Source organism: Symphalangus syndactylus, chromosome 12, assembly GCF_028878055.3.
Source record: "Symphalangus syndactylus isolate Jambi chromosome 12, NHGRI_mSymSyn1-v2.1_pri, whole genome shotgun sequence".
In the NCBI taxonomy this organism is placed as follows: Eukaryota; Metazoa; Chordata; class Mammalia; order Primates; family Hylobatidae; genus Symphalangus; species Symphalangus syndactylus.
Genome location: NC_072441.2, coordinates 139,623,143 through 139,647,540, shown reverse-complemented (window position 1 = coordinate 139,647,540; position 24,398 = coordinate 139,623,143). Strand labels below are relative to the sequence as shown.

The 24,398-nt window shown below is 44.5% G+C and overlaps 1 protein-coding gene across 2 annotated transcripts in view; it reads right to left on the bottom strand.

Annotated features, from left to right (window-relative positions):
* Positions 1 to 326: 326 nt before the first annotated feature.
* Positions 327 to 24,398, bottom strand: part of SF3A3 (splicing factor 3a subunit 3) — a 29,987-nt gene continuing 5,915 nt past the window's right edge. For both annotated transcript variants that reach the window (XM_055255254.2, XM_055255255.2), the window contains 11 exons: positions 22,255 to 22,337; positions 21,125 to 21,263; positions 20,005 to 20,073; positions 19,528 to 19,595; positions 19,257 to 19,364; positions 17,421 to 17,490; positions 9,297 to 9,461; positions 9,077 to 9,187; positions 7,789 to 7,879; positions 2,493 to 2,548; positions 327 to 634 (listed from right to left, as the gene is read on the bottom strand). In XM_055255254.2, the coding sequence (XP_055111229.1) occupies positions 557 to 634; positions 2,493 to 2,548; positions 7,789 to 7,879; positions 9,077 to 9,187; positions 9,297 to 9,461; positions 17,421 to 17,490; positions 19,257 to 19,364; positions 19,528 to 19,595; positions 20,005 to 20,073; positions 21,125 to 21,263; positions 22,255 to 22,337 (1,038 nt within the window). In that variant the 3' untranslated portion in view covers positions 327 to 556. The remainder of the gene's footprint in view (positions 635 to 2,492; positions 2,549 to 7,788; positions 7,880 to 9,076; positions 9,188 to 9,296; positions 9,462 to 17,420; positions 17,491 to 19,256; positions 19,365 to 19,527; positions 19,596 to 20,004; positions 20,074 to 21,124; positions 21,264 to 22,254; positions 22,338 to 24,398) is intronic.

The window sequence follows — 24,398 nt, the reverse complement described above, 5'->3', positions numbered from 1 at the left end:
CGCACCCAGCTCCAACTCCTTTCTTTACGCAAATACAAAAGGCAAACCTTGGTGTGACACTTAGTCCTTAGTAGCAGCCCTGGCTCATCCTCCTAGTCTTTCCCTAGTATTTGCATCAATGGCTAACTAGGCTGATGGCAGACCTCATCCTGGGGTAATATTCAGGGAAGCAGCAACAAAGGAGGGGGGGGAAAAGAGGTCAGGTCAGATTTACCTAACATGATATGTAGCATAACAGGTGCCCATTAAATCTCAGCTACTACCAGTGAGAAAGAGGTATGGAGGCATTAAGGCCTGAAGCACTGAGTTGGTCCATAACCCTGGGCTTTAGAACAAGGTCTGGTTTTATTTTCTGGCAGAATCTTTTAAAATATAAAACAGATAAAACACATCTCAACCCTGCAATCTGCCAGCATGCCTTGTTTCTACAAGATACATGCTAGACCATGAGACTACATAGCAAAGGGTCTTTAAGAGGATTTGGTTGGGAGAAATAGAAAAAGCAGATCTCAGGGAAGCCTGGGCTAGCCCAAAAGCTAAGCTACATCCCTGAACACTAGAGCAGTCCTTGTCTTTTCAGATCCTCGTATGTCTTCTTATTCACAACATTCCCACTTGAGTCTTCATATTCTTCCTGAAAAGGAAGGGGTACACTTTGTTAGATAGCTCTCCTAAAAGAAATGTTTGGAACCAATCTCTAGGTACCTGAGCTCATCCTGGCCTGATTCCATGGCATACTCTGGTACACTAAGATTGGCATTCATCTAAGACAGCCTTTCTCAACTGGGGTTCCACAAGAGAATTAAGTCCCACTGCCCCAAAGCAGCCACCATGCGCAATGAATGAACTTCTCTCACAGACATCCAGAATGGTTATCAGTCATGACCCATCATTAGAGTATCTGAGAAAATAGTTCATTTAGCTCTCTATGTTTAAGATGGGGAACCCTGGTTGAGAAAGGCTGACCTACAACAGCAGTTTTCAAATGGCTCCCAAGAATCCCAGGTTTCTGCTCAGAGGCCATTGCAGGGGTTGAAAGGGAGGCCAGGAAGTCTGAGCTTCCCCATGTCCAGAGCAATTCTGCTTGATTCTGTTTTATACATCAGAGTACTATATTACAAGTGGAAGAGAGTTTTGCTGCCAAAAAGAAAAAAAATACTGAAAACCACTGACTCAAAAAAAGGGAGGCTATTGTCAGTTACTGTGGGACTTGGAGTGAGTCGATACCATTCCTTACATACATGTCATTCCTCATCTCTGAAACCTGCTGCTTGGGATGACCATCAATGAGGACATCTCCCTGTCGCTATGAGAGTATCATCTCTCATTAGATGCTTTCCTCAAAGGAGATCTAATACATGATACAGAGTCTTGGCATTTTAGTCTATAAATCTCCATGGCAGAATATGAGATTGGGTACTCCCACTTGCCATTTCAACTTTTTTTTCTTTCTTTTTTTTTTTTTTGTGAGGCAAGTTCTTGCTCTGTCACCCAGGCTGGAGTGCAATGGTGTGATCACAGCTCACTGCAGCCTCAACAGCCTGGGCTCAAGCAATCCTCCTGCCTCAGCCTCCTGAACAGCTGGGACCACAGGCATGTGCCACCACTCCCAGCTAATTATTGTATTTTTTGTAGAGATATGGTTTCACCATGTTGCCCAGGCTGGTCTCCAATTCCTGGGCTCAAGCGATCTGCCTGCTTTGGCCTCCCAAAGTGCTGGGACTGCAGGCATGAACTGCTGCACCTGGCCCATTTCAAAATTTGAATGGCAGAATACAATCTGTCTTTTTGTTGTTAAAGAGACAGGGTCTTACTCTGTCACCCAGGCTGGAGTGCAGTGGTATGATTATAGCTCAGCAGCTGCCTCAAATTCCTGGGCTCAAGCGTTCCTCCTGCCTCAGTCCCAATTAGCTGGGACTACAAGCATGCGCCACCACACTTGGCTAATTATTATTATCATTATCTTTTGAGACAGAGTCTTGCTCTGTCTTGCAGTCACCCAGGCTGGAGTGCAGTGGCACAATCTCAGCTCATGCAACCTCCACCTCCCCGGTTCAAGTGATTCTCGTGCCTGGGCCTCCCGAGTAGCTGGGACTACAGGCATGTGTGGGTGGATCACCTGAGGTGAGGAGTTTGAGACCAGTCTGGCCAACATGGTGAAACCCTGTCGCTATTAAAATACAAAAATTAGTTGGGTGTGGTGGCAGGCACCTGTAATCTCAGCTACTCGAGAGGCAGAGGCAGGAGAATTGCTGGAACCCAGGAGGTGGAAGTTGCAGTAAGCTGACATTGCACCACTGCACTCCAGCCCGGGCAACAGTATGAGACTCCGTGTCAAAAAAAAAAAAAAAAAAAGGAAAATGACAATTTGTAGATATTGTCACATTCTACTCGCTGCTGCAGTATACCAGGGACCATCTTTCACCTCCCATCTACATGGCGAGGGAGCTATCACTTGACACTACCCCAACACCATCCACATTAGTACCCACCTCAGTGTCAGGCTGCCATCGTTCTGAAGCCTTCTGCAATTTCAGTTTGGCCCACACTGCAGGATGAGAAATGAACAGCAATCAGGATGGACTGAACATCTGTCGGGTATCCAGTGTTCTAATCCTCTCTTCCTGCCATTAGGATGCTCCCTAGAAGACTCTGCCTTTGAGATTCTTGCCTACCCCAAACCAGAGTTTTGGTTCTGGACCACCTATAGACAAAACCCTTGCCACTGCAAAATTCATCATGATCTTGCTTTGCTATAAAAGTTGGATCAAATATAACCAAAGACCTCCGAAAACAGAGAAACTGATACTCTTGAAGGAGGTTAACGTGGAACAACCTATAAGAATAATGGGAGAAAGTGACTTTACTTTCTTAAAGCTCATAATATAAAAATTCTAATAGTTCAATAACAATCTCTATGACGGAGAAAAGGTAAAGACATCTGAAAAAATCATCGTAGCTTCAGAAGGAGTGATCAGACATGTATACACAAGAAAAAAACAGATACAAACCGGGGAAAGAACATCTTTCTTTTTCTTTTTTTTTTTCTTTTTTTTTTTTTTTTTGAGACGGAGTCTCACTCTGTTGCCCAGGCTGGAGTGCAGTGGGGCGATCTCGGCTCATCTCAAGCTTCGGCTCACTGCAAGCTTCAGCTCACTGCAAGCTCCGCCTCCCGGGTTCACGCCATTCTCCTGCCTCAGCCTCCCGAACAGCTGGGACTACAGGTGCCCACCACCACGCCCGGCTAATTTTTTTTTGTATTTTTTAGTAGAGATGGGATTTCACCGTGTTAGCCAGGATGGTCTCCATCTCCTGACCTCGTGATCCACCCACCTCGGCCTCCCAAAGTGCTGGGATTACAGGCGTGAGCCACCACGCCCGGCCGACAACTTGAATCTTAAAAGTATGGTGTCAGGAAGATGAACTCTTAGAACAGAGGGCTACGTGTAATACATAAGACAGGTCCACTGCCAGACAGGGAAGATAATAAAATATCAATAGATGATGAGAAAACAGAACTTGATTCCTGTGTTTCCACCTTTCCCATCAAGCAGAATAATCTAAACTTGACAAGATTAGAAGAAATATCAGAGAGACAGTTAAAGCCCAAGATGGGTGAATGAATAGTAAATGAAACAATATATGATAAAATGCTTAGCTCTGCACCTGGCACATAGGTGCTCAACTAATCAACTTTTCCTTCTTTGCTTATTGCTTTAAGTTAGCTGAAGTTGGCCAGGCACGGTGGCTCACGCCTGTAATCCCAGCACTTTGGGAAGCCGAGGCAGGCAAACACCTGAGGTCGGGAGTTCGAGACCAGCCTGACCAACATGGAGAAACCCCATCTCTATTACAAATACAAAATTAGCTGAGCATGGTGGTGCATGCCTGTAATCCCAGCTACTCAGGAGGCTGAGGCAGGAGAATTGCTTGAACCTGGGAGGTGGAGGTTGGGGTGAGCCGAGATCACAACACTGCACTCCAGTCTGCGAAACTCCATCTCAAAAAAAAAAAAAAAAACAACAAAAAAAACATTAGCTGAAGTCTTCAAGCCCAGGCAATATGCACATCAGGAAAGAATGGAGAAGTTATGTGCTTACTATGTGACAGGGCAGGACCCTGTCATATTCTTTGCCAAAGCCCTTCAAGAATCTAACCAAGAATTCAGCCTGGGTGACAAAGCGAGATTCTGCCAAAAAAAGAAAAAAAAAAAAAGAAAAAAAGGCTGGGCGCAGTGGCTCACGCCTGTAATCCCAGCACTTTGGGAGGCTGAGGTGGGCGGGCAGATCACCTGAGGTTGGGAGTTCGAGACCAGCCTGACCAACATGGAGAAACCCCATCTATACTACAAATACAAAATTAGCCGGGCGTGGTGGTGCATGCCTGTAATCCCTGCTACTCGGGAGGCTGAGGCAGGAGAATCGCTTGAACCCGGGAGGTGGAGGTTGGGGTGAGCCGAGACCGCACCACTGCACTCCAGTCTGGGCAACAAGATCGAAACTCCGTCTCAAAACAAAAACAAAAAACAACAACAAAAAACATTAGCTGAAGTCTTCAAGCCCAGGTAATATGCACATCAGGAAGGACTGGAGAAGTTATGTGCTTACTATGTGACAGGGTAGGACCCTGTCATATTCTTTGCCTAAGCCCTTCAAGAATCTAACCAAGAATTCAGCCTGGGTGACAGAGCGAGACTCTGTCAAAAAAAAAAAAAAAAAAGGCTGGGCGCGGTGGCTCACGCCTGTAATCCCAGCACTTTGGGAGGTCGAGGCGGGCAGATCACAAGGTCAGAGATCAAGACCATCTTGGCCAGCATGGTGAAACCCCCTCTCTACTAAAAATATAGAAATTAGCTGCGTGTGGTGGCGCACGCCTGTAGTCCCAGCTACTTGGAAGGCTGAGACAGGAGAATCGCTTTAACCCGGGAGGTGGAGCTTGCAGTGAGCAGAGATTGCGCCACTGCACTCCAGCCTGGCGACAGTGCGAGACTCCGTCTCAAATAAAAAACAAAACAAAAACAAAACTCTATATGGCTAACAGAACACAATTTCCTTCTAGAAAGACTCTTAATGACCAACCCTTAAAAAATCACCTGATGAGTGTGATTTCAAAGAAGGCAGTATGGCATTATGGAACGAGGAAAGACTTTCAAGACACACGTGTTGTAATCCCAGCACTTTGGGAAGCCAAGGCAGGCAGCTCACCTGAGATCAGGAGTTGAGACCAGCCTGGCCAACATGCTAAAACCCTGTCTCTACTAAAAATACAAAAAAATTAGCCAGGCGTGGTGGCAAGCGCCTGTAATTCCAGCTACTCAGAAGGCTGAGGCAGGAGAATCGCTTGGAACCAGGAGGTGGAGGTTGCAGTGAGCTGAGATCACGCCACTGCACTCCAGCCTGGTTGACAGAGCAAGACTCTGTCTCAAAAATTAAAAAAAAAAAAGAAATGAAATGAAATAAAAAAAGAAGAAAAGAAAAAGGCTGCCATGAAAATGGTAATGGCAGAGAAAGCTACCACTGCGGGGAAAACAGGAAGCCTGTCGACTGTCCTCTATGTGCTTCAGCAGCACATTCCCTGACATGCACTCCACTTCACTTTCTTTAAGAGGTATTTTGCTGCTGTGTTTCTATAGCCTCAAACAGAAGCTTACTGAGGGCACTTCTGTTTTTTCCTTTATATCAGTCATTCTTTAACATGAGCATGGTGGCTCATGCCTATAATTCTAGCACTTTGGGAGGCCAATGCAGGTGCATCACTTGAGGTCAGAAGTTCCAGGCCAGCCTGGCCAACATGGTGAAACCCCGTCTCTACTAAAAATACAAAAATTGCTGGGCGTGGTGGTGCATGCCTGTGGTCTCAGCTACTTGGGAGGTTAAGGCACAAGAATTGCTTGAACCCAGGAGGCGAAGGTTGCAGTGAGCCGAGATCAGCCGCTGCATTCCAGCCTGGGCAACAGAGCAAGACTCTGTCTCAATAAAAAAAAATAATAATAATTAAATTAAATTAAAAAAAAGAAGAAAAGAAAAAGGCTGCCATGAAAATGTTAATAGCAGAGAAAGCTACTACTGCGGGGAAAACAGGAAGCCTGGCGGCGGTCCTCTATGTGCTTCAGCAGCACATTCCCTGACATGCACTCCACTTCACTTTCTTCAAGAGGTATTTTGCTGCTGTGTTTCTATAGCCTCTAACACAAGCTTACTGAGGGTACTTCTATTTTTCCCTTTATATCAGTCATTATTTAACACATTAAAATCAATTCAGAAAACTATATATACAACCATTCAATCAAAATCTTGCATACAAGGGAGTTCACAGACCCAGGCTAAAAGCCCTGGTTTATACTCAGCACAGAGCTCTTCTCAAAGGAGAAACAATCAGTATTGCCGACTAATTCATTCCCCTTAAAAATGCAATAATTAGCTGGGTGCAGTGGATCATGCTTGTAATCCCAGCACTTTGGGAGGCTGAGGCGGGTGGATTACCTGAGGTCGGGAGTTCAAGACCAGCCTGACCAACATGGAGAAACCCCATCTCTACTAAAAATACAAAATTAGCCGGGCATGGTGGCACATACTTGTAATCCCAGCTACTTGGGAGGCTGAGGCAGGAGAATCGCTTCAACCCAGGAGGCAGAGGTTGCGGTGAGCCGAGATCGCACCATTGCACTCCAGCCTTGGCAATATGAGCGAAACTCCATCTCAAAAAAAAAAAAAAATAAATAAAATGCAATAATTAGGTGTGGTGGCTCACGCCTGTTATCCCAGCACTTTGGGAGGCCAACATGGGTGGATCACTTGAGTTCAGGAGTTTGTCACCTCAACCAACCTGGCCAACGTGGTGAAAACCCATCTCTACTAAAAATAGAAAAATTAGCTGGGCGTGGTGACACATGCCTGTAATCCCAGGTACTAGGGAGGCTGAGGCAGGAGAATCGCTTGAGCCCAGGAGACAGAGGCTGCAAGAGCCAAGATCGTGCCACTGCACTCCAGCCTGGTAACAAAGTGAGACTCGTCTCAGAAACAAAGGCTGCGCATGGTGGCTCACGCCTATAATCCCAGCACTTTGGGAGGCTGAGGTGGACGGGTCACCTGAGGTCGGGAGTTCAAGGCCATCCTGGCTCACACAGTGAAACCCCATCTCTACTAAAAATACAAAAAATTAGCCAGGCGTGGCGGCTCACGCCTGTAATCCCAGCACTTTGGGAGGCCAAGGCGGGCAGATCTCGAGGTCAGGAGATCAAGACCATCCTGGCTAACAAGGTGAAACCCCATCTCTACTAAAAATACAAAAAATTAGCCAAGTGTGGTGGCGGGCACCTGTAGTCCCAGCTACCGGGAGGCTGAGGTAGGAGAATGGCACCTCCAGGAGGTGGAGCTTGCAGTGAGCCGAGATCGTGCCACTGCACTCCAACCTGGGCGACAGAGTGAGACTCCGTCTCAAAAAAAAAAAGTTAGGCAGGCGTGGTGGCGCGTGCCTGTAGTCCCAGCTACTTGGTAGGCTGAGGCAGGAGAATCGCTTGCGCCCGGGAGGTGGAGGTTGCAGTGAGCCAAGATTGCGCCATTGCACTCCAGCCTGGCGACAGAGCGAGACTCCATCCATCTCAAAACAAAACAAAAATACAAACATAAAACAAAAAACAGAAATGCAATAATTACACAACTGTCCTAGATTTTACATATCCACAACCTACAGCCTTTAATCCTGGATACACAGGGTATTAGAATGCTGAATTGAAGGAGGAGAGGCCATTTGTACTGGCCTAGAAGACAGTAAATAAATCTTACTTACAGGAGACAGCATCTTCAATCTGTGTCACATTAGCAAAGTGAGCAGTGTTTGGGATGCCCAAACACCTCATGCCATGAGCATGACGCCATTCCTGGGAGAAGAGAGAAGCAAAAGGATCATGTGAAATGGGAATAGCTAAACACAGAGCACTAACTCCATTCTACTCATAAATCCTAACATGGCCTGTTGCAAGACTCCACCTGAAGGCAGCATTCCTTTTGTGTTTCATGTTTGTAAACAGCTGGCTGTGACTGACAAAAGGCTGGTATTTCAAAGCAGCATTGCACTGTTTGCCTCACTGGGTTGGCTTGTAAACCTAGATTCCAGACCCAGTAGTCTTACACATAAAACCTCTGGGTCAAGATCACAGGAAAACATCACAACTCTATCTCCCATATTGCAGGAGAACTTACCAAAGCCCCAGCAACTCCAAACACCTGCATGAATAGGGGTTACTAATGGCAGGTCAGCATCATCTTTGTAGGTAAAGGAGAAGACTTTTATTAGGCACAACGATGTGGTGAGGAGAGAGCAGGGAGATTATACACTGACATGATGGCAGTTTTAGCTAAGGGATGGAAGATGGCATGGGCTTTATCCTGTATGCCAACTCCAATCATTGTAGGAGGTGCTGAGAAGGATTCAGAACTCACTCATGAGCTCAGCAAAAAAGACCCATTATCAATTAGTAATATGTATGACTCAGAGAGGGGGAGAGGAGTTCATATAAATTTGTCATCCTTGGTCTAGCATAAATCTTTTCCATTCTGTAAAATTTCCTTCCAAAATCTAAGAACTCTAAGTAGAGCCCACTTACAGCAGGACCATCCAGACAATGCCCTGTCTCAAGAATGGCTTGATAAATATCAGCCCCTTTGTTTTTTATTTTCTCAAGAGGCAAAGATCCATTTAAGATCCGAAAGAGATCAGTCAGCCCTATTTTTAATCTTGAGTATTAGCAATGGGGTAGAGAAATAACCAAGAAGTCAGAAATTGGTCTAAAATGCTAGCAGAAAGACAAAAACAGAGAAGTGTAAGAGCAGGCAAGAGAATACCAAATAAGGTTCAAAGAGCGGTGTGGTAGAATTCCTCCAGAAACTCTCTCAGTTATGTAAGACTAACATTGGTGCTAAAAGTCAAATGCGATGGGCTTGATTTTAAAACCATCCTTCTCTGATTCCCTTTGGCTGTGGACACCAGCGGTCCACATAGGCTGCTCCTACTCTCTTCTCTAAAAGTCTCCTATTTTTACTTCAATTCCCAGGAAAAATGGCTCTGAATTCCTTACAGCAAAGTGTCGCTGGAAGGCTTTGGGTCCTCGGTAGGTGTAGTTTCCACAAATCTCACAGTTGTAGTTGATATTTAGGCCATGAAGCTTATAAAGCCAGTAGGGAATAGGCTAAAAAAGAAAAAAACAAAACACAACCAAGAAGTAGTGTTAGCCTACTAAACTCTGTATCTGTTTCCAAAATGGGGAATGGGGAGAAAGTGGTAGTGCTGAGACTTACTTTGCCATCCCAGCCAAGTGGCAAGTTTTTGGGATTGTAAATGATCTCGTTCTCTTCATCTTCACTCTCACTCTCACTGATCTGCTCTTCTTCCTCTTCTTCTCGCTCTTCTCCTGTCCTGGCTTGCTTGCGCTGTACATTTTCATGAGTGAGATGTCGCTGTTCCTAAAGTAGGTCCATAAATGAAAAGTCAGAAAAAAGTAGTGCAGAATAAGAAGGGAAATTTCCTGTTTTCCTATAACTTTTGCTGACCCCTTACTTCCAAGGATAAGGTTCTTTCTTACAGAATAAAGGAAAATCTTGCCTTCATATCAGAACTCCTTATCAAAAGGCTTTACCTGATCCCAAAGAAAAGAGTCAAAGGTTTTACATCATTTGCCTAATTACTCATCTGAGACTATTACAGAACAACAGAAAACAGTCTCATCTACTCTGACTCTAAAATATTTCCTGGCTGGGTGTGGTGGCTCACGCCTGTAATCCCATCACTTTTGGAGGCTGGGGTGGGAGAATCACTTGAGGCCAGGAGTTTGACATCAGCCTGGGCAACACAGTGGGATCTCATCTCTACAAAACATTTACAAATTGGCTAGGCATGGAGGTGTGCACCTGTGGTCCCAGCTATTTAGGAGGCTGAGTTAGGAAGACTGCTTGAGCCCAGGAGTTTGAGGATGCAGTGAGCTCTGTTCCCGCCACTGCACTCCAGCCTGGGTGACAGAGCAAGACTCTTTCTCAAAAAAAAAAAAAAAAAAAAAAAAAAAAAAAATGCACCCAATACAGGAGCACCCAGATTCATAAAGCAAGTCCTTAGAGACCTACAAAGAGACTTAGACTTCCACACAATAATAATGGGAAACTTTAACACCCCACTGTCAACATTAGACAGATCAACGAGACAAAGTTAACAAGGATATCCAGGAATTGAACTCAGCTCTGCACCAAGCGGACCTAATAGATACCTACAGAACTTTCCACCCCAAATCAACAGAATATACATTCTTCTCAGCACCACATCACACTTATTCCAAAATTGACCACATAGTTGGAAGTAAAGCTCTCCTCAGCAAATGTAAAAGAACAGAAATTATAACAAACTGTCTCTCAGACCACAGTGCAGTCAAACTAGAACTCAGGATTAAGAAGCTCACTCAAGGCTGGGCGCGGTGGCTCACGCTTGTAATCCCAGCACTTTGGGAGGCCGAGGCGGGCGGATCATGAGGTCAGGAGATCGAGACCACGGTGAAACCCCGTCTCTACTAAAAATATAAAAAATTGGCCGGGCGCTGTGGCTCACACTTGTAATCCCAGCACTTTGGGAGGCCGAGGCGGGCGGATCATGAGGTCAGGAGATTGAGACCACGGTGAAACCCCGTGTCTACTAAAAATACAAAAAATTAGCCAGGCGTGGTGGCGGGCGCCTGTAGTCCCAGCTACTCGGAGAGACTGAGGCAGGAGAATGGCGTGAACCCGGGAGGCAGAGCTTGCAGTGAGCCGAGATTGCGCCACTGCACTCCAGCCTGGGCGACAGAGCAAGACTCTGTCTCAAAAAAAAAAAAAAAAAAAAGAAACTCACTCAAAACCGCTCAACTACATGGAAACTGAACAATCTGCTCCTGAATGACTACTGGGTACATAACGAAATGAAGGCAGAAATAAAGATGTTCTTTGAAACCAACGAGAACAAAGACACAACATACCAGAATCTCTGGGACACATTTAAAGCAGTGTGTAGAGGGAAATTTATAGCACTAAATGCCCACAAGAGAAAGCAGGAAAGATCTAAAATTGACACCCTAACATCACAATTAAAAGAACTAGAGAAGCAAGAGCAAACACATTCAAAAGCTAGCAGAAGGCAAGAAATAATTAAGATCAGAGCAGAACTGAGGGAGACAGACACACAAAAAACCCTTCAAAAAAATCAATGAATCCAGGAGCTGGGTTTTTGAAAAGATCAACAAAATTGATAGACCGCTAGCAAGACTAATAAAGGAGAAGAATCAAATAGACGCAATAAAAAATGAAAAAGGTGATATCACCACCGATCCCACAGAAATACAAACTACCATAAGAGAATACTATAAACACCTCTACGCAAATAAACTAGAAAATCTAGAAGAAATGGATAAATTCCTGGACACATACACCCTCCCAAGACTAAACCAGGAAGAAGTTGAATCCCTGAATAGACCAAAAACAGGTTGTGAAACTGAGGCAATAATTAATAGCCTACCAACCAAAAAAAAGTCCAGGACCAGATGGATTCACAGCCGAATTCTACCAGAGGTACAAATAAGAGCTGGTACCATTCCTTCTGAAACTATTCTAATCAACAGAAAAAGAGGGAATCCTCCCTAACTCATTTTATGAGGCCAACATCATCCTGATACCAAAGCCTGGCAGAGACCACAACAAAAAAAAAGAGAATTTTAGACAATATCCCTGATGAACATCGATCCAAAAATCCTCAATAAAATACTGGCAAACCGAATCCAGAAGCACATCAAAAAGCTTATCCACCACGATCAAGTTGGCTTCATCCCTGTGATGCAAGGCTGGGTTATACACAAATCAATAAACGTAATCCATCATATAAACAGAACCAAAGCCAAAAACCACATGATTATCTCAACAGATGCAGAAAAGGCCTTCGACAAAATTCAACAGCCCTTCATGCTAAAAATTCTGAATAAACTAGGTATTAATGGGATGTTTCTCAAAATAATAAGAGCCATTTATGACAAACCCACAGCCAATATCACACTGAATGGGCAAAAACTGGAAGCATTCCCTTTGAAAACTGGCAAAAGACAGGGATGCCCTCTCTCACCACTCCAATCCAACATAGTGTTGGAAGTTCTGGCCAGGGCAATCAGGCAGGAGAAAGAAATAAAGGGTATTCAATTAGGAAAAAAGGAAGTCAAATTGTCCCTGTTTGCACATGACATGATGGTATACTTAGAAAACTCCATCGTCTCAGCCCAAAATCTCCTTAGGCTGATAAGCAACTTGAGCAAAGTCTCAGGATACAAAATCAATGTGCAAAAATCACAAGCATTCCTATACACCAATAACAGACAAACAGCCAAATCATGAGTGAACTCCCATTCACAATTGCTTCAAAGAGAATAAAATACCCAGGAATCCAACTTACAAGGGATGTGAAGGACCTCTTCAAGAAGAACTACAAGCCACTGCTCAACGAAATGAAAGAAGACACAAACAAATGGAAGAACATTCCATGCTCATGGATAGGAAGAATCAACATCGTGAAAATGGTCACACTGCCCAAGGTAATTTATAGATTCAATGCCATCCCCATCAAGCTACTAATGACTTTCTTCACAGAATTGGAAAAAACTACTTTAAAGTTCATATGGAACCAAAAAAAAGCCTGCCTTGCCAAGACAATCCTAAGCCAAAAGAACAAAGCTGGAGGCATCACGCTATCTGACTTCAAACTATACTACAAGGCTATAGTAACCACAACAGCATGGTACTGGTACCAAAACAGAGATATAGATCAATGGAACAGAACAGAGCCCTCAGAAATAATACGACACATCTACAACCATCTGATCTTTGACAAACCTGACAAAAACAAGAAATGGGGAAAGGATTCCCTATTTAATAAATGGTGCTGGGAAAACTGGCTAGCCATATGTAGAAAGCTGAAACTAGATTCCTTCCTTACACCCTATACAAAAATTAATTCAAGATGGATTAAAGCCTTAAATGTGGGCTGGGCACGGTGGCTCACGCCTGTAATCCCAGCACTTTGGGAGGCCGAGGTGGGTGGATCACCTGAAGTCGGGAGTTCGAGATCAGCCTGGCTAACATGGTGAAACCCTGCCTCACTAAATATACAAAATTAACTGGGTATGGTGGCGCATGCCTGTAGTCCCAGCTACTTGGGAGGCTGAGGCAGGAGAATCGCTTGAACCCAGGAGGTGGAGGTTGCAGTGAGCTGGGATCACGCCACTACACTCCAGCCTGGGCGACAGAGTGAGACTCTGGGCGCGGTGGCTCACGCTTGTAATCCCAGCACTTTGGGAGGCCGAGGCGGGCGGATCACGAGGTCAGGAGATCGAGACCATCCTGGCTAACATGGTGAAACCCCGTCTCTACTAAAAATACAAAAAAAAAATTAGCCAGGCGTGGTGGCAGGCGCCTGTAGTCCCAGCTACTCAGAGAGGCTGAGGCAGGAGAATGGCGTGAACCCGGGAGGCGGAGCTTGCAGTGAGCCCAGACTGCGCCACTGCACTCCAGCCTGGGCGACAGAGCGAGACTCCGTCTCAAAAAAAAAAAAAAAAAAAAAGACTTAAATGTTAGACCTAAAACCATAAAAACCCTAGAAGAAAACCTAGGCAATACCATTCAGGCCACAGGCATGGGCAAGGACTTCATGACTAAAACACCAAAAGCAATGGCAAAAAAAAAGCCAAAATTGACAAATGGGATGTAATTAAACTAAAGAGCTTCTGTACAGCAAAAGAAACTACCATCAGAGTGAACAGGCAACCTACAGAATGGGAGAAAATTTTTACAATCTACTCATCTGACAAAGGGCTAATATCCAGAATCTACAAAGAATTTAAACAAATTTACAAGAAAAAAATCAAACAACCCCATCAAAAAATGGGCAAAGGATATGAACAAACACTTCTCAAGAGAAATGGAAGAAATGTCTCAAGAGAAGACATTTATGCAGCCAAAAGACACATGAAAAAATGCTCATCATCACTGGCCATCAGACAAATGCAAATCAAAACCACAATGAGATACCATCTCACACCAGTTAGAATGGCAATCATTAAAAAGTCAGGAACAACAGGTGCTGGGGAGGATGTGGAGAAACAGGAACACTTTTACACTGTTGGTGGGACTGTAAACTAGTTCAACCAATGTGGAAGACAGTGTGGCGATTCCTCAAGGATCTAGAACTAGAAATACCATTTGACCCAGCCATCCCATTACTGGGCATATATCCGAAGGATTATAAATAATGCTGCTATAAAGACACATGCACACTTATGTTTATTGCGGCACTATTCACAATAGCAAAGACTTGGAACCAACCCAAATGTCCATCAATGATAGACTCGATTAAGAAAATGTGGCACATATACACCATGGAATACTATGCAGCCATAAAAAAGGATGACTTCGTGTCCTTTGTAGGGACACGGATGAAGCTAGAAACCATCATGCGGAGCAAACTATCGCAAGGACAGAAAACCAAACACCGCATGTTCTCACTCATAGGTGGGAACTGAACAGTGAGAACACTTGGACACAGGGTGGGGAACATCACACATCAGGGCCTGTCGTGGGGTTGGGGGAGGGGGGAGGGATAGCATTAGGAGATATACCTAATGTAAATGACGAGTTAACGGGTACAGCACACCAACATGGCACATGTACACATATGTAACAAACCTACACGTTGTGCACATGTACCCTAGAACTTAAAGTATAATAAAAAATAATAAAAAAAAAAATTTCCTTAACCAGGACTTTCTTCTCCTTTCCTCACCAAGATGACCACTTTTTTTTTTTTTTTTTTTTTTTGAGATGGAGTCTTGCTCGGTTGCCCAGGCTGGAGTGCAGTGGCGCGACCTCAGCTCACTGCAACCTCCGCCTCCTGGGTTCATGCCATTCTCATGCCTCAGCCTCCCGAGTAGCTGGGACTACAGGTGCCCGCTGCTACGCCCAGCTAATTTTTTATATTTTTAGTAGAGACAGGGTTTCACAGTGTTAGCAAGGATGGTCTCGATCTCTTGACCTCGTGATCCGCCCACCTCGGCCTCCCAAAGTGCTGGGATTATGGGCATGAGCCACTGCGCCCAGCCCAAGATGACCACTTTCTAACTTGCCTTGAGTCTTTCCTCATTCCAATGCAATTTCTATTTTGTTACCAGGTTTATCTGTTTAAAAACCCAAATCTGTAGTGGCACGCTATCCTACTTAGAGAACTTTTATTGGCTTCCTACTGCTTATAAGGCAAAGTCCAAATTTCCAACATAACTCTCTGACAGAGTTTTCTCCAACCATTCCCTCCCTCATAAGCCATATTCCAGCCACACTGCATTTCTCATTTCCTGAACATATAATTTTACCTAATACTGTTGTATCTTTGTGTTTGCTGTTTCCTCTACCAGAAACTTTTTCTTCTCCCTTCCCTCTTTCTACTTAGAAGACTCAACCTCACTGTATTCAGGTATGTATCACATTATATTGTAATTATTTGTCTCCCCTAACCACAAAATGAGTTTCTTAAGGGCAAGAGGCTGTGTCATATTCACTATTGTATCAAAAAAAAATTGCATCATGTCCAAAAACCAACAGACATCAACAAATGGTATAATAATGGCAAAAATATTATCAGTTCATAGAGCAACTTCTGGAAAGTATCTGGCTAGAACTGGTTGGAATTCCGAAGAGAATAGTGCCATCTCCTGGCAGGGAAAGCAAAATGCTCTTAAAGGATGGAGAGGCCGCCCGGTGGCTCCAGCACTTTGGGAGGCCAAGGCAGGCGGTTCACTTGAGGCCAGGAATTCAAGACCAGCCTGGCCAACAAGACAAAACCCTGTCTCTACCAAAAATACAAAAATTAGCCAGGTGTGGTGGCACATACCTGTAGTCCCAGCTACCAGGGAGGCTGAGGCACACGAATCACTTGAACCCAGGAGGCGGAGGTTGCAGTGAGCTGAGATCACGCCACTGCACTCCAGCCTGGGTGACAGAGTGAGATACTGTTTCAAAAAAAAAAAAAAAGGAGGGAGAAAGTGGACAAATCTTATGTCAAGGGCATGAGTGGCCTCCCAGCCATTCACAAGACTGTCAATTCAGCCTGCTGCCCACACTAGCACAGCCCAAGTTCACAGCGGAGAATATATCTCTCCAATGTCTAGCTAGCCTTTTACTGAAAGCAGTCATAACAGAATCACAGGTGACTAGTTCTACAGCTATTGTATGAATGGTCCTCAAAGGCAGCATGAAAATGTCCACGGCAATTAACAAAAATATGTAAACAAGCTATCTGACCCTGAGCCATCAACTCAACGGACCACGCGAGTGTGTGTAAAGGCAAAGGCTCTGAGATAGTTAAAAATTGGGCTGGGTGCGGTGGCTCATGCCTGTAATCCCAGCACTTTGGGAGGCTGAGGCAAGCGGATCATGAGGTCAGGAGTTCGAGAACAGCCTGACCAATATGGTGAAACCCTGTCTCTACTAAAAACACAAAAAACTAGTCGGGCGTGGTGGTGCACACCTGTAGTCCCAGCTAGTCAGGAGGCTGAGGCAGCAGACTCGCTTGAACCCTGGAGGCGGAGGTTGCAGTGAGCCGGGATTACACCACTGTACTCCAGCCTGGGCGACAGAGCAAGACTCCGTCTCAAAAAAGCAAAAACAAAAACAAAAACAAAACTGTACCCAGCAGACACGATCAGAAAGGCTGGCCTTCTGAAGGACTCCAGAGACACTGATCATCCTTTCTGGATGAGTGCTGCCCTTTCTTCCTGGAAAGAGATTTCATTTCCTCCTACTCCTCTCCCTACTTTCTCTCTGAGACAAGCATACTGATCAGGCTAGGCCTTTCTCTACCCCAACCCACACTTCAGCTCCTCCTGAAATATTCAAGGAGAACATTCACTGCCGGCTTTGTACTACTAATATTCTAGCCCTACTAAGTTTCTCACAATCTTATGAACATACAAGTTGACTTACATGAGATGACTTATGAAAATGCCTTTTCATAAGTCATAACTGAAAGGCTGCTTTGAGTAGCCTGTTACTTGCCCTTTGAGTGTCTGCTTTGTGGGCTATCCCTGAGTATTTTCTGAAGCTCAGGCACAGAATCTGCACTATTCTGGACGTTATACTGCGAAGGGACTCTAGTCTCCATGCCTGGCTTTATGGGAATTGGGCAACTCTGGGAGTATCATCTAACAACAGAATAGGAACTTACTTAAGGGCCTTGTAACCTGACCTCTATTTTGTGCCATACTAGTTTATCAGCTATCCACTCCTCTTCTGAACCTAATGAAAAAAATATCTTCCGTGAGTTCCTCTCCCTTTAACTCCTGTGCTTTATACCATTTTCCACTTTCAGTAGTCACTTACCCCGAGAATCTCTACGTATTCATAGATCTGGGCTTCTAGAAAAGCAATGTCTTTGTTCCTTTCAGTGTCTCTGAGAAAAAGAAACAAGCTGTATCACTCAAGGATTCTCTCATCCATTGCTTTGTTCCCTATATCCGGGAACATTTACTGCACAACTGCCTTAAAAATTATAAGCACATGAGAAATACAATGTTATGAAAGCAAATGCTCTGTTCATCTCAGGACTCTCTGACAAATACTGATGGTATTTCTCAGAATGCATGGAGGCTTCCTCTATGACCTCACCTAGAAGATGAAGGACATATCAAGACTGCTTACATTTCCATCATTATAATCTGCAAAGGAAATGTGGTATATAAGAGCGAGCTCTGCAGCAGGTAGACCTAGGCCCAAATCCTGACTCTGCTACTTAGAACTATGAGGGAGTGGACACATTCCATAACTTTTCTGAGTCCTTATCTGCAAAAACCCAGGATAACAACTAATTTTCTGGGTTGTTGTGAGAATTAGAAAAAAACGTACATTAAGAAAATACTGGGCCAGGCTCGGTGGCTCATGCCTGTAATCCCAGCATTTTGGGAGGCCGAGGCTGGCGATCACTTGAGGTTGGGAGTTTGTGACCAGCCTCGCCAACACGGTGAAACCCTCTCTCTACTAAAAATACAAAAATTAGCTGGGCACGGTGGCTCACGCTTGTAATCCCACCACTTTGGGAGGCTGAGGCGGGTGGATCACCTGAGGTCAGGAGTTCATGACCAGCCTGGCCAACATGGTGAAACCCCGTCTCTACTAAAATAACAAAAACTAGCCAGGCATGGTGGCGCACTCTGGTAATCTCAGCTACTTGGGAGAGTGAGGCAGGAAAATCACTTCAAGCAGGGAGATGGAGGTTGCAGCGAGCCGAGATTGTGCCACTGCACTCCAGCCTGGGCGACAGAGCAAGACTCCGTCTCAAAAACAAACAAACAAAAAACACACAAAAATTAGCCAGTGTGGTGTTGCACATCTATAATCCCAGCTACTCGGGAGGCTGAGGCAGGAGAATCACTTGAACCCAGAAGGCGGAGGTTGCAGTGAGCCGAAATTGTGCCACTGCACTCCAGCCTGGGCAAGAGCGAGACTCCATCTCAAAAAAGAAAAAAACAAAAAAACAACAAAAAAAAACAACCCTGGGTCAGGTGTGGTGGCTTACGCCTATAATCCCAGCACTTTGGGAGGCCAAGGCGGGTGGATCACTTAAGCTCAGGAGTTGCAGACCAGCCTGGCAACATGATGAAACCCCATCTCTACTAAAAATACAAAAAATCAGCCATGTGTGGTGATGCGCGTCTGTAGTCCCAGCTACTCAGGAGGCTGAGGCAGGAAAATCCTGTGAACCCAGGAGGCGGAGGTTCCAGTGAGCAGAAATTGCACCACTGCACTCCAGCTTGGGCAACCGAGTGAGACTCTGTCTCAAAAAAAAAAAAAAAAAAAAAAAAGAAAATACCTTGTATAAGTATGTAGCTCAAGAATTAGATTCAACTTTACCAAAAATAAGCTTAGAAAAATAGGTTTTGAACCTATTTAGCCTTTTAGCCTCCATAACCTATTAAAGGTGCCATGAACATGGTTTCAAATTTAGAAACTTGACATGCTGTCAATCAGATGAAAACAGATGGTCCTTGGTTTATATTAACAGTGATAGTACTCTCTGCTATTAGCAGAGATAAAGAGCAGACTGGATCTCTGTCAACCAATAACGGGGATAAAGCAGGCCTTCAAGTCTCCACTGTGGTTAAAAATTCTGCATGATAACATTTAAAAGCCACAAGCAGCAGTGCTACCCCAGCCACTCACCGCTTGGTGCCCTTTGACTTGGGATTTTTGGCGAACAAAGAGGTATCAAGTGACTCCAGGGACTTTCCTTTGGTACTGAATAGTCTCTGGGCTCGCTCTTCTAGGGTCCTAAGGAGACAGGATGGCAAAGGATTTCAGGGTTACTTTACCACACAGGCTTGCTTATTTTTGCAGTGTGGAGCAACAGAAAAAAAATGGAATGAGAGCTACTTAGAAGACTGTGCAAACACACAGTAAATTGAATAGTTTTGATAGAAAAACCATTCCTTACCCGCCACATTTCAAGCCTAAAGCTAAGAGAGCAGATTTCAATCTGTCCAAACCCAGAGAGGCCAACTCCTGTACAAAGAAGAGAAAAATTACAATATTACATTAACAGATTTTTGGGAAACCCCAAATGCAGGCCAGAGGGTGGGTGCTCCTGAGGCTGTGGCAGGACCACACATTTCACAGCCAATCTGGCAGTAAGTCTAAACTCTCCAGAGGACTGAATCTATAGTTATCTTCAGACTCCACCATACTCATAGTGTTCCATTTACTTTACTACAGCTTAATGTAGTTAGAATGATTATTTCAGTTTCCCAAGTAGTAATTTTTCTCTTTTTACCTTGCTACTTTCTTTGTAGATGCTTGATCCCAAGAAATAGTGCCTTATCTCAACACAACCATGGTATTAAAGACAGGAGAGCAGTCTTTAAAGATAGAAAAATAGACAGGGAGAACATTACTACTGCTGAAGGAAACATACCTCCCAGGAGGAGAATGCAGAGAGGTCAAGATGGGCTCCAGCATGGGTCAGGGCACTGCTTGTCTCTTTCTGGAAAGAATAATATGGTATTTACTAAGATCCAGGTTTAGGCCAGGCGTGGTGGCTCACACCTGTAATCTCAGCATTTTGGGAGGCCAAGACAGGTGAAATGCTTGAGTTCAGGAGTTAGAGACCAGGCAGGGAAACATGGTGAAATCCTGTCTCTACAAAAAAATACCTGAATTAGCTGGGCATGGTGGCATGTGCCTGTGGTCCCAGCTACTCAGGAGTCTAAGGTGGGAAGATCTCTTGATCCCAGGAGGTTGAGGCTGCAGCAGTGAGGTATGATCATGCCACTGCACTTCAGCCTAGAAGCCAGATGGAGACTTTGTCTCCCCAAAAACAAAACAAAACAAAACAAAAAACAAAAAAACCCCACCAGGTTTAGGATGAAGGTAAGGTTGGTCCACATTCTCTCCCTGGAGAGTTCAGGAAAAACTCATGTTTATCCCCAGAAGTGAGAATGTGGATTCCTAACATATGATCTGATAAGCTCTTGGTCGGCAGGAACCACATAGCAGTAATGATGTGATTGGTGAAAATCTGGGCACAGTCAAAGGCAAGTGAACCCTGACAGACTTGCTCCAAAATACACACAAAAAAAACCTCACATATGGCTGGGTGTGGTGGCTCACGCCTGTAATCCCAGTACTTTGGGACGCTGAGGTGGGCGGATCACCTGAGGTCGGGAGTTTGAGACCAGCCTGACAAATATGGAGAAACCTGTCCCCACTGAAAACACAAAATTAGCTGGCTGTGGTGGCGGGTGCCTGTAATCCCAGCTACTCGGGAGGCTGAGGCAGGAGAATTGCTTGAACCCGGGAAGCAGAGGTGGAGGTGAGCGGAGATACCGCCATTGTACTCCAGCCTGGGCAACAAAAGCGAAACTCTGTTTCCAAAAAAAAAAAACAACATAGCATACTTGGCAGGGAATACCTCGTTGTCACAAGTGATACCAAGGAATTGATACCTAATGCCCTAAAGTGGAAGCTCAAGATAAAGGAAAATAATTACTTCAATTCCCTGGCATGTCCACCATTCATACCCCACTGAAGCTCACCGGCCATCCAGGAAAGGTCCCATTCTCCCATTTCTTCTCAAACTCAGCCTGAATCTTCCCAAAAAGTTCATTCTGATCTTGGAGAGGCTTCACTCTATCTGTGTAATCCTGAAGGTACTCAAGCAGCATCTCTAGGTATCTACAGAGGAACACACAATGCAGAGAAAGCAAAAAGGGTTTCTATTTTTGGTATCTTGTTATTCCCTATAGAATATATAGTACTTATAATTCTAGTAATGCTCTCTTAATACTCTTTTTTTTTTTTTTTTTTTGAGGCAGAGTTTCGCTCTTCTTGCCCAGGCTAGAGCGCAATGGCGGGATCTCGGCTCACCAAAACCTCCGCCTCCCCGGTTCAAGCGATTCTCCTGCCTCAGCCTCCCGAGTAGCTGGGATTACAGGCATGCGCCACATGCCCGGCTAATTTTGTATTTTTAGTAGAAACGGTGTTTCTCCACGTTGGTCAGGCTGGTCGCCAACTCCTGACCTCAGGTGATCCGCCTGCCTCGGCCTCCCAAAGTGCTGGGTTACAGGTGTGAGTCACCACGCCCGGCCAATACTCATTTTTAAATGAACTTAAAACGGACTTTCTTCCCGACATGTCATTTTGATTCTGACCTTTCCCACCTCCTTTTACTCTCATAAAATGATGCTGAATACTAAGGTCTTAATTACCTCACACATAAAAGATTTCAGTAAAAAGAAAATGAGAAAAAGAGGGGAAGGGTATAAAATCACTAATCAGGGGAGTAATTAACAAAAACATAAATTTTTCACTTACACATCACACCTAAGCATCTCACTTCAGTCACTATCTGAGAAAGTCTAATTTTTTCCCATTAAACTCCAAAAACACAGAAGTCCCAGAGTGGGAGAGTTCCTTCTACAATGAGACAAAATTAAGAACACTATGGGCATAAGATGGAAGATGTGCCCACAGACATACCTTTGTCCACATCCAGAGTATCGCAAAGGTTTTAAAACCACATCATTCATAACCCCATCCTCCAATAAACCTAGAAGTATGCCTTCATGTATGCTTTCTAGGCAACAAGTTCAGAAATTCACCCTCAAAAACTTCACATTATCTTCTAATCAAATCCAGGAGAGGCCTCGAAGCTATTAATGCCTACCTCTTATACTCTGCATTCTTCCTTTCTTTAGGAATGTCAAATAATTGGTCAAAGATGGACAGGTATGTGATATAATCCAGCTTCTGAAAAGAGGAAAGAAATGACAAGAAATTCAGTTAGGTATTTATACTGTAACAAGTTACAATATAATCTCCAATAAGTGAGATCAAAATTGAGTGTTTTCTAACGAAGTAACAAAGGCTGCCTAATTTTTGTTTTTTTTTGCTTGCCCATCATTCAATCCTACTACAACTGGAGTGTTAATTTCACTGGACTGAAGGAAAATACCAGACATAATTAACTTTACAAAATAAAGATCAAGTTAATGAACACTAAACTAAAAGAAACATTTGTCGATTATTACCTCATGCTAGGGTCTTGGTTAAAGACTCTGACACCCTAAAACAAGGTGCTCAAAGGTGCCATTTGTTCACACAAGTAACTACTTATTGAGCATCTTTGTACCAAGTACAGGGTACAGAAGACAACAAAACAGACAAGGGACCTGACTTGCCCGCATGGAACTTGAAGTTTGGTCACTGCAACTCTGGGACATTTCTTCACAATTCCATGAGGAATCTAATCATGGATTTCCTTATGATCCTTTTGAGATTTTCATATTAAACCTCATCTCTTGTGATAAGCTATTTTTTTTTTTTTTTGAGACGGAGTTTGGCTCTTGTTGCCCAGGCTGGAGTGCAATGGCATGATCTCGGCTCACCACAACCTCCACCTCCCAGGTTCAAGCGATTCTCCTGCCTCAGCCTCCCGAGTAGCCAGGATTACAGGCATGCGCCACCACGCTGGGCTAATTTTTTCTATTTTTAGTGGAGACAGGGTTTCTGCATGTTGGTCAGGCAGGTCTTGAACACCCGACCCCAGGTGATCCACCCGCCTTGGCCTCCCAAAGTGCTGGGGTTACAGGCGTGAGCCACCGTGCCCGGCCTGTGATAAGCTATTTTTAAACATTTTTAAGAAAAGACATTAAATAGCTTTTTGCTGACAGAAAGATCATGTTGTTGTATCTTCCATGTACCTAGTATTGTTTGTGTCTAAAACAGGAATACCTAGAAGAAAACATAAATCTGGGTGGGCACAGTGGCTCATGCCTGTAATCCCAAGGCTTTGAGAAGCTGAGGTAGGAGGATTGATTGAGTCCAGGAGTCCAAGACCAGCCTGGACAATATGGTGAAATCCTATTTCTACAAAAAGAAATTTTTTTTTTTGAGTTGGAGTTTTGCTCTTGTTGCCCAGGCTGGAGTGCAATGGCGCAATCTCGGCTTACCGCGACCTCTGCCTCCCGGGTTCAAACGATTCTCCTGCCTCAGCCTCCTGAGTAGCTAGGATTACAGGCATGTGCCACCATGCCCGGCTAATTTTGTATTTTTAGTAGAGACGGGGTTTCTCCACGTTGGTCACGCTGGTCTTGAACTCCCAACCCCAGGTGATCTGCCCACCTTGGCCTCCCAAAGTGCTAGAATTACAGGCATGAGCGACTATGTCCAGCCAGGAACATGGTATTTATTAAAAAAAAAAAAAAAAAAAGAATTTAAAGAAATCTTATGTGAGGCTGGATGCAGTGGCTTCCGTCTATAATCCCAACACTTTGTGAGGCCAAGGCAGGTGGACTGCTTGAGCTCAGGAGTTTAAGACCAGCCATGGCAACATGGCAAAACCCCATCTCTACACAAAATACAAAAAATTAGCTGGGTATGATGGCACACGCCTGTAGTCCCAAGTACTTGGTGGGGCTGAGGCGGGATCCATCACTTGAGTCCAGGAGGTCTTGGCTACAGTGAGCCAAGATCGCGCCACTGCACTCCAGCCTGGGTGACAAAGTGAGACCTTGTCTCAAAAAAAAAAAAAGATTTATTTTGGCAAAGGTAAAATATGCTTGCTGTATTGACAATGGACTGGGTATAATGGCTCATGCCTGTATCCCAACACTGTGGGAGGCCGAGACAGGAGGATCACTTGAGGTCAGGAGTTTGTGACCAGCTTGGGCAACACTGCAAGACCCCATCTTTACGAAAAAAAAGACAAAAATTAGCCAAGTGTGGTGATGGTATGCACCTGTAGCCTCAACTACTCAGAAGGCTAAGGCAGGAGATCACTTGAGTCCAGAAGCTGAGGTTGCAGTGAGC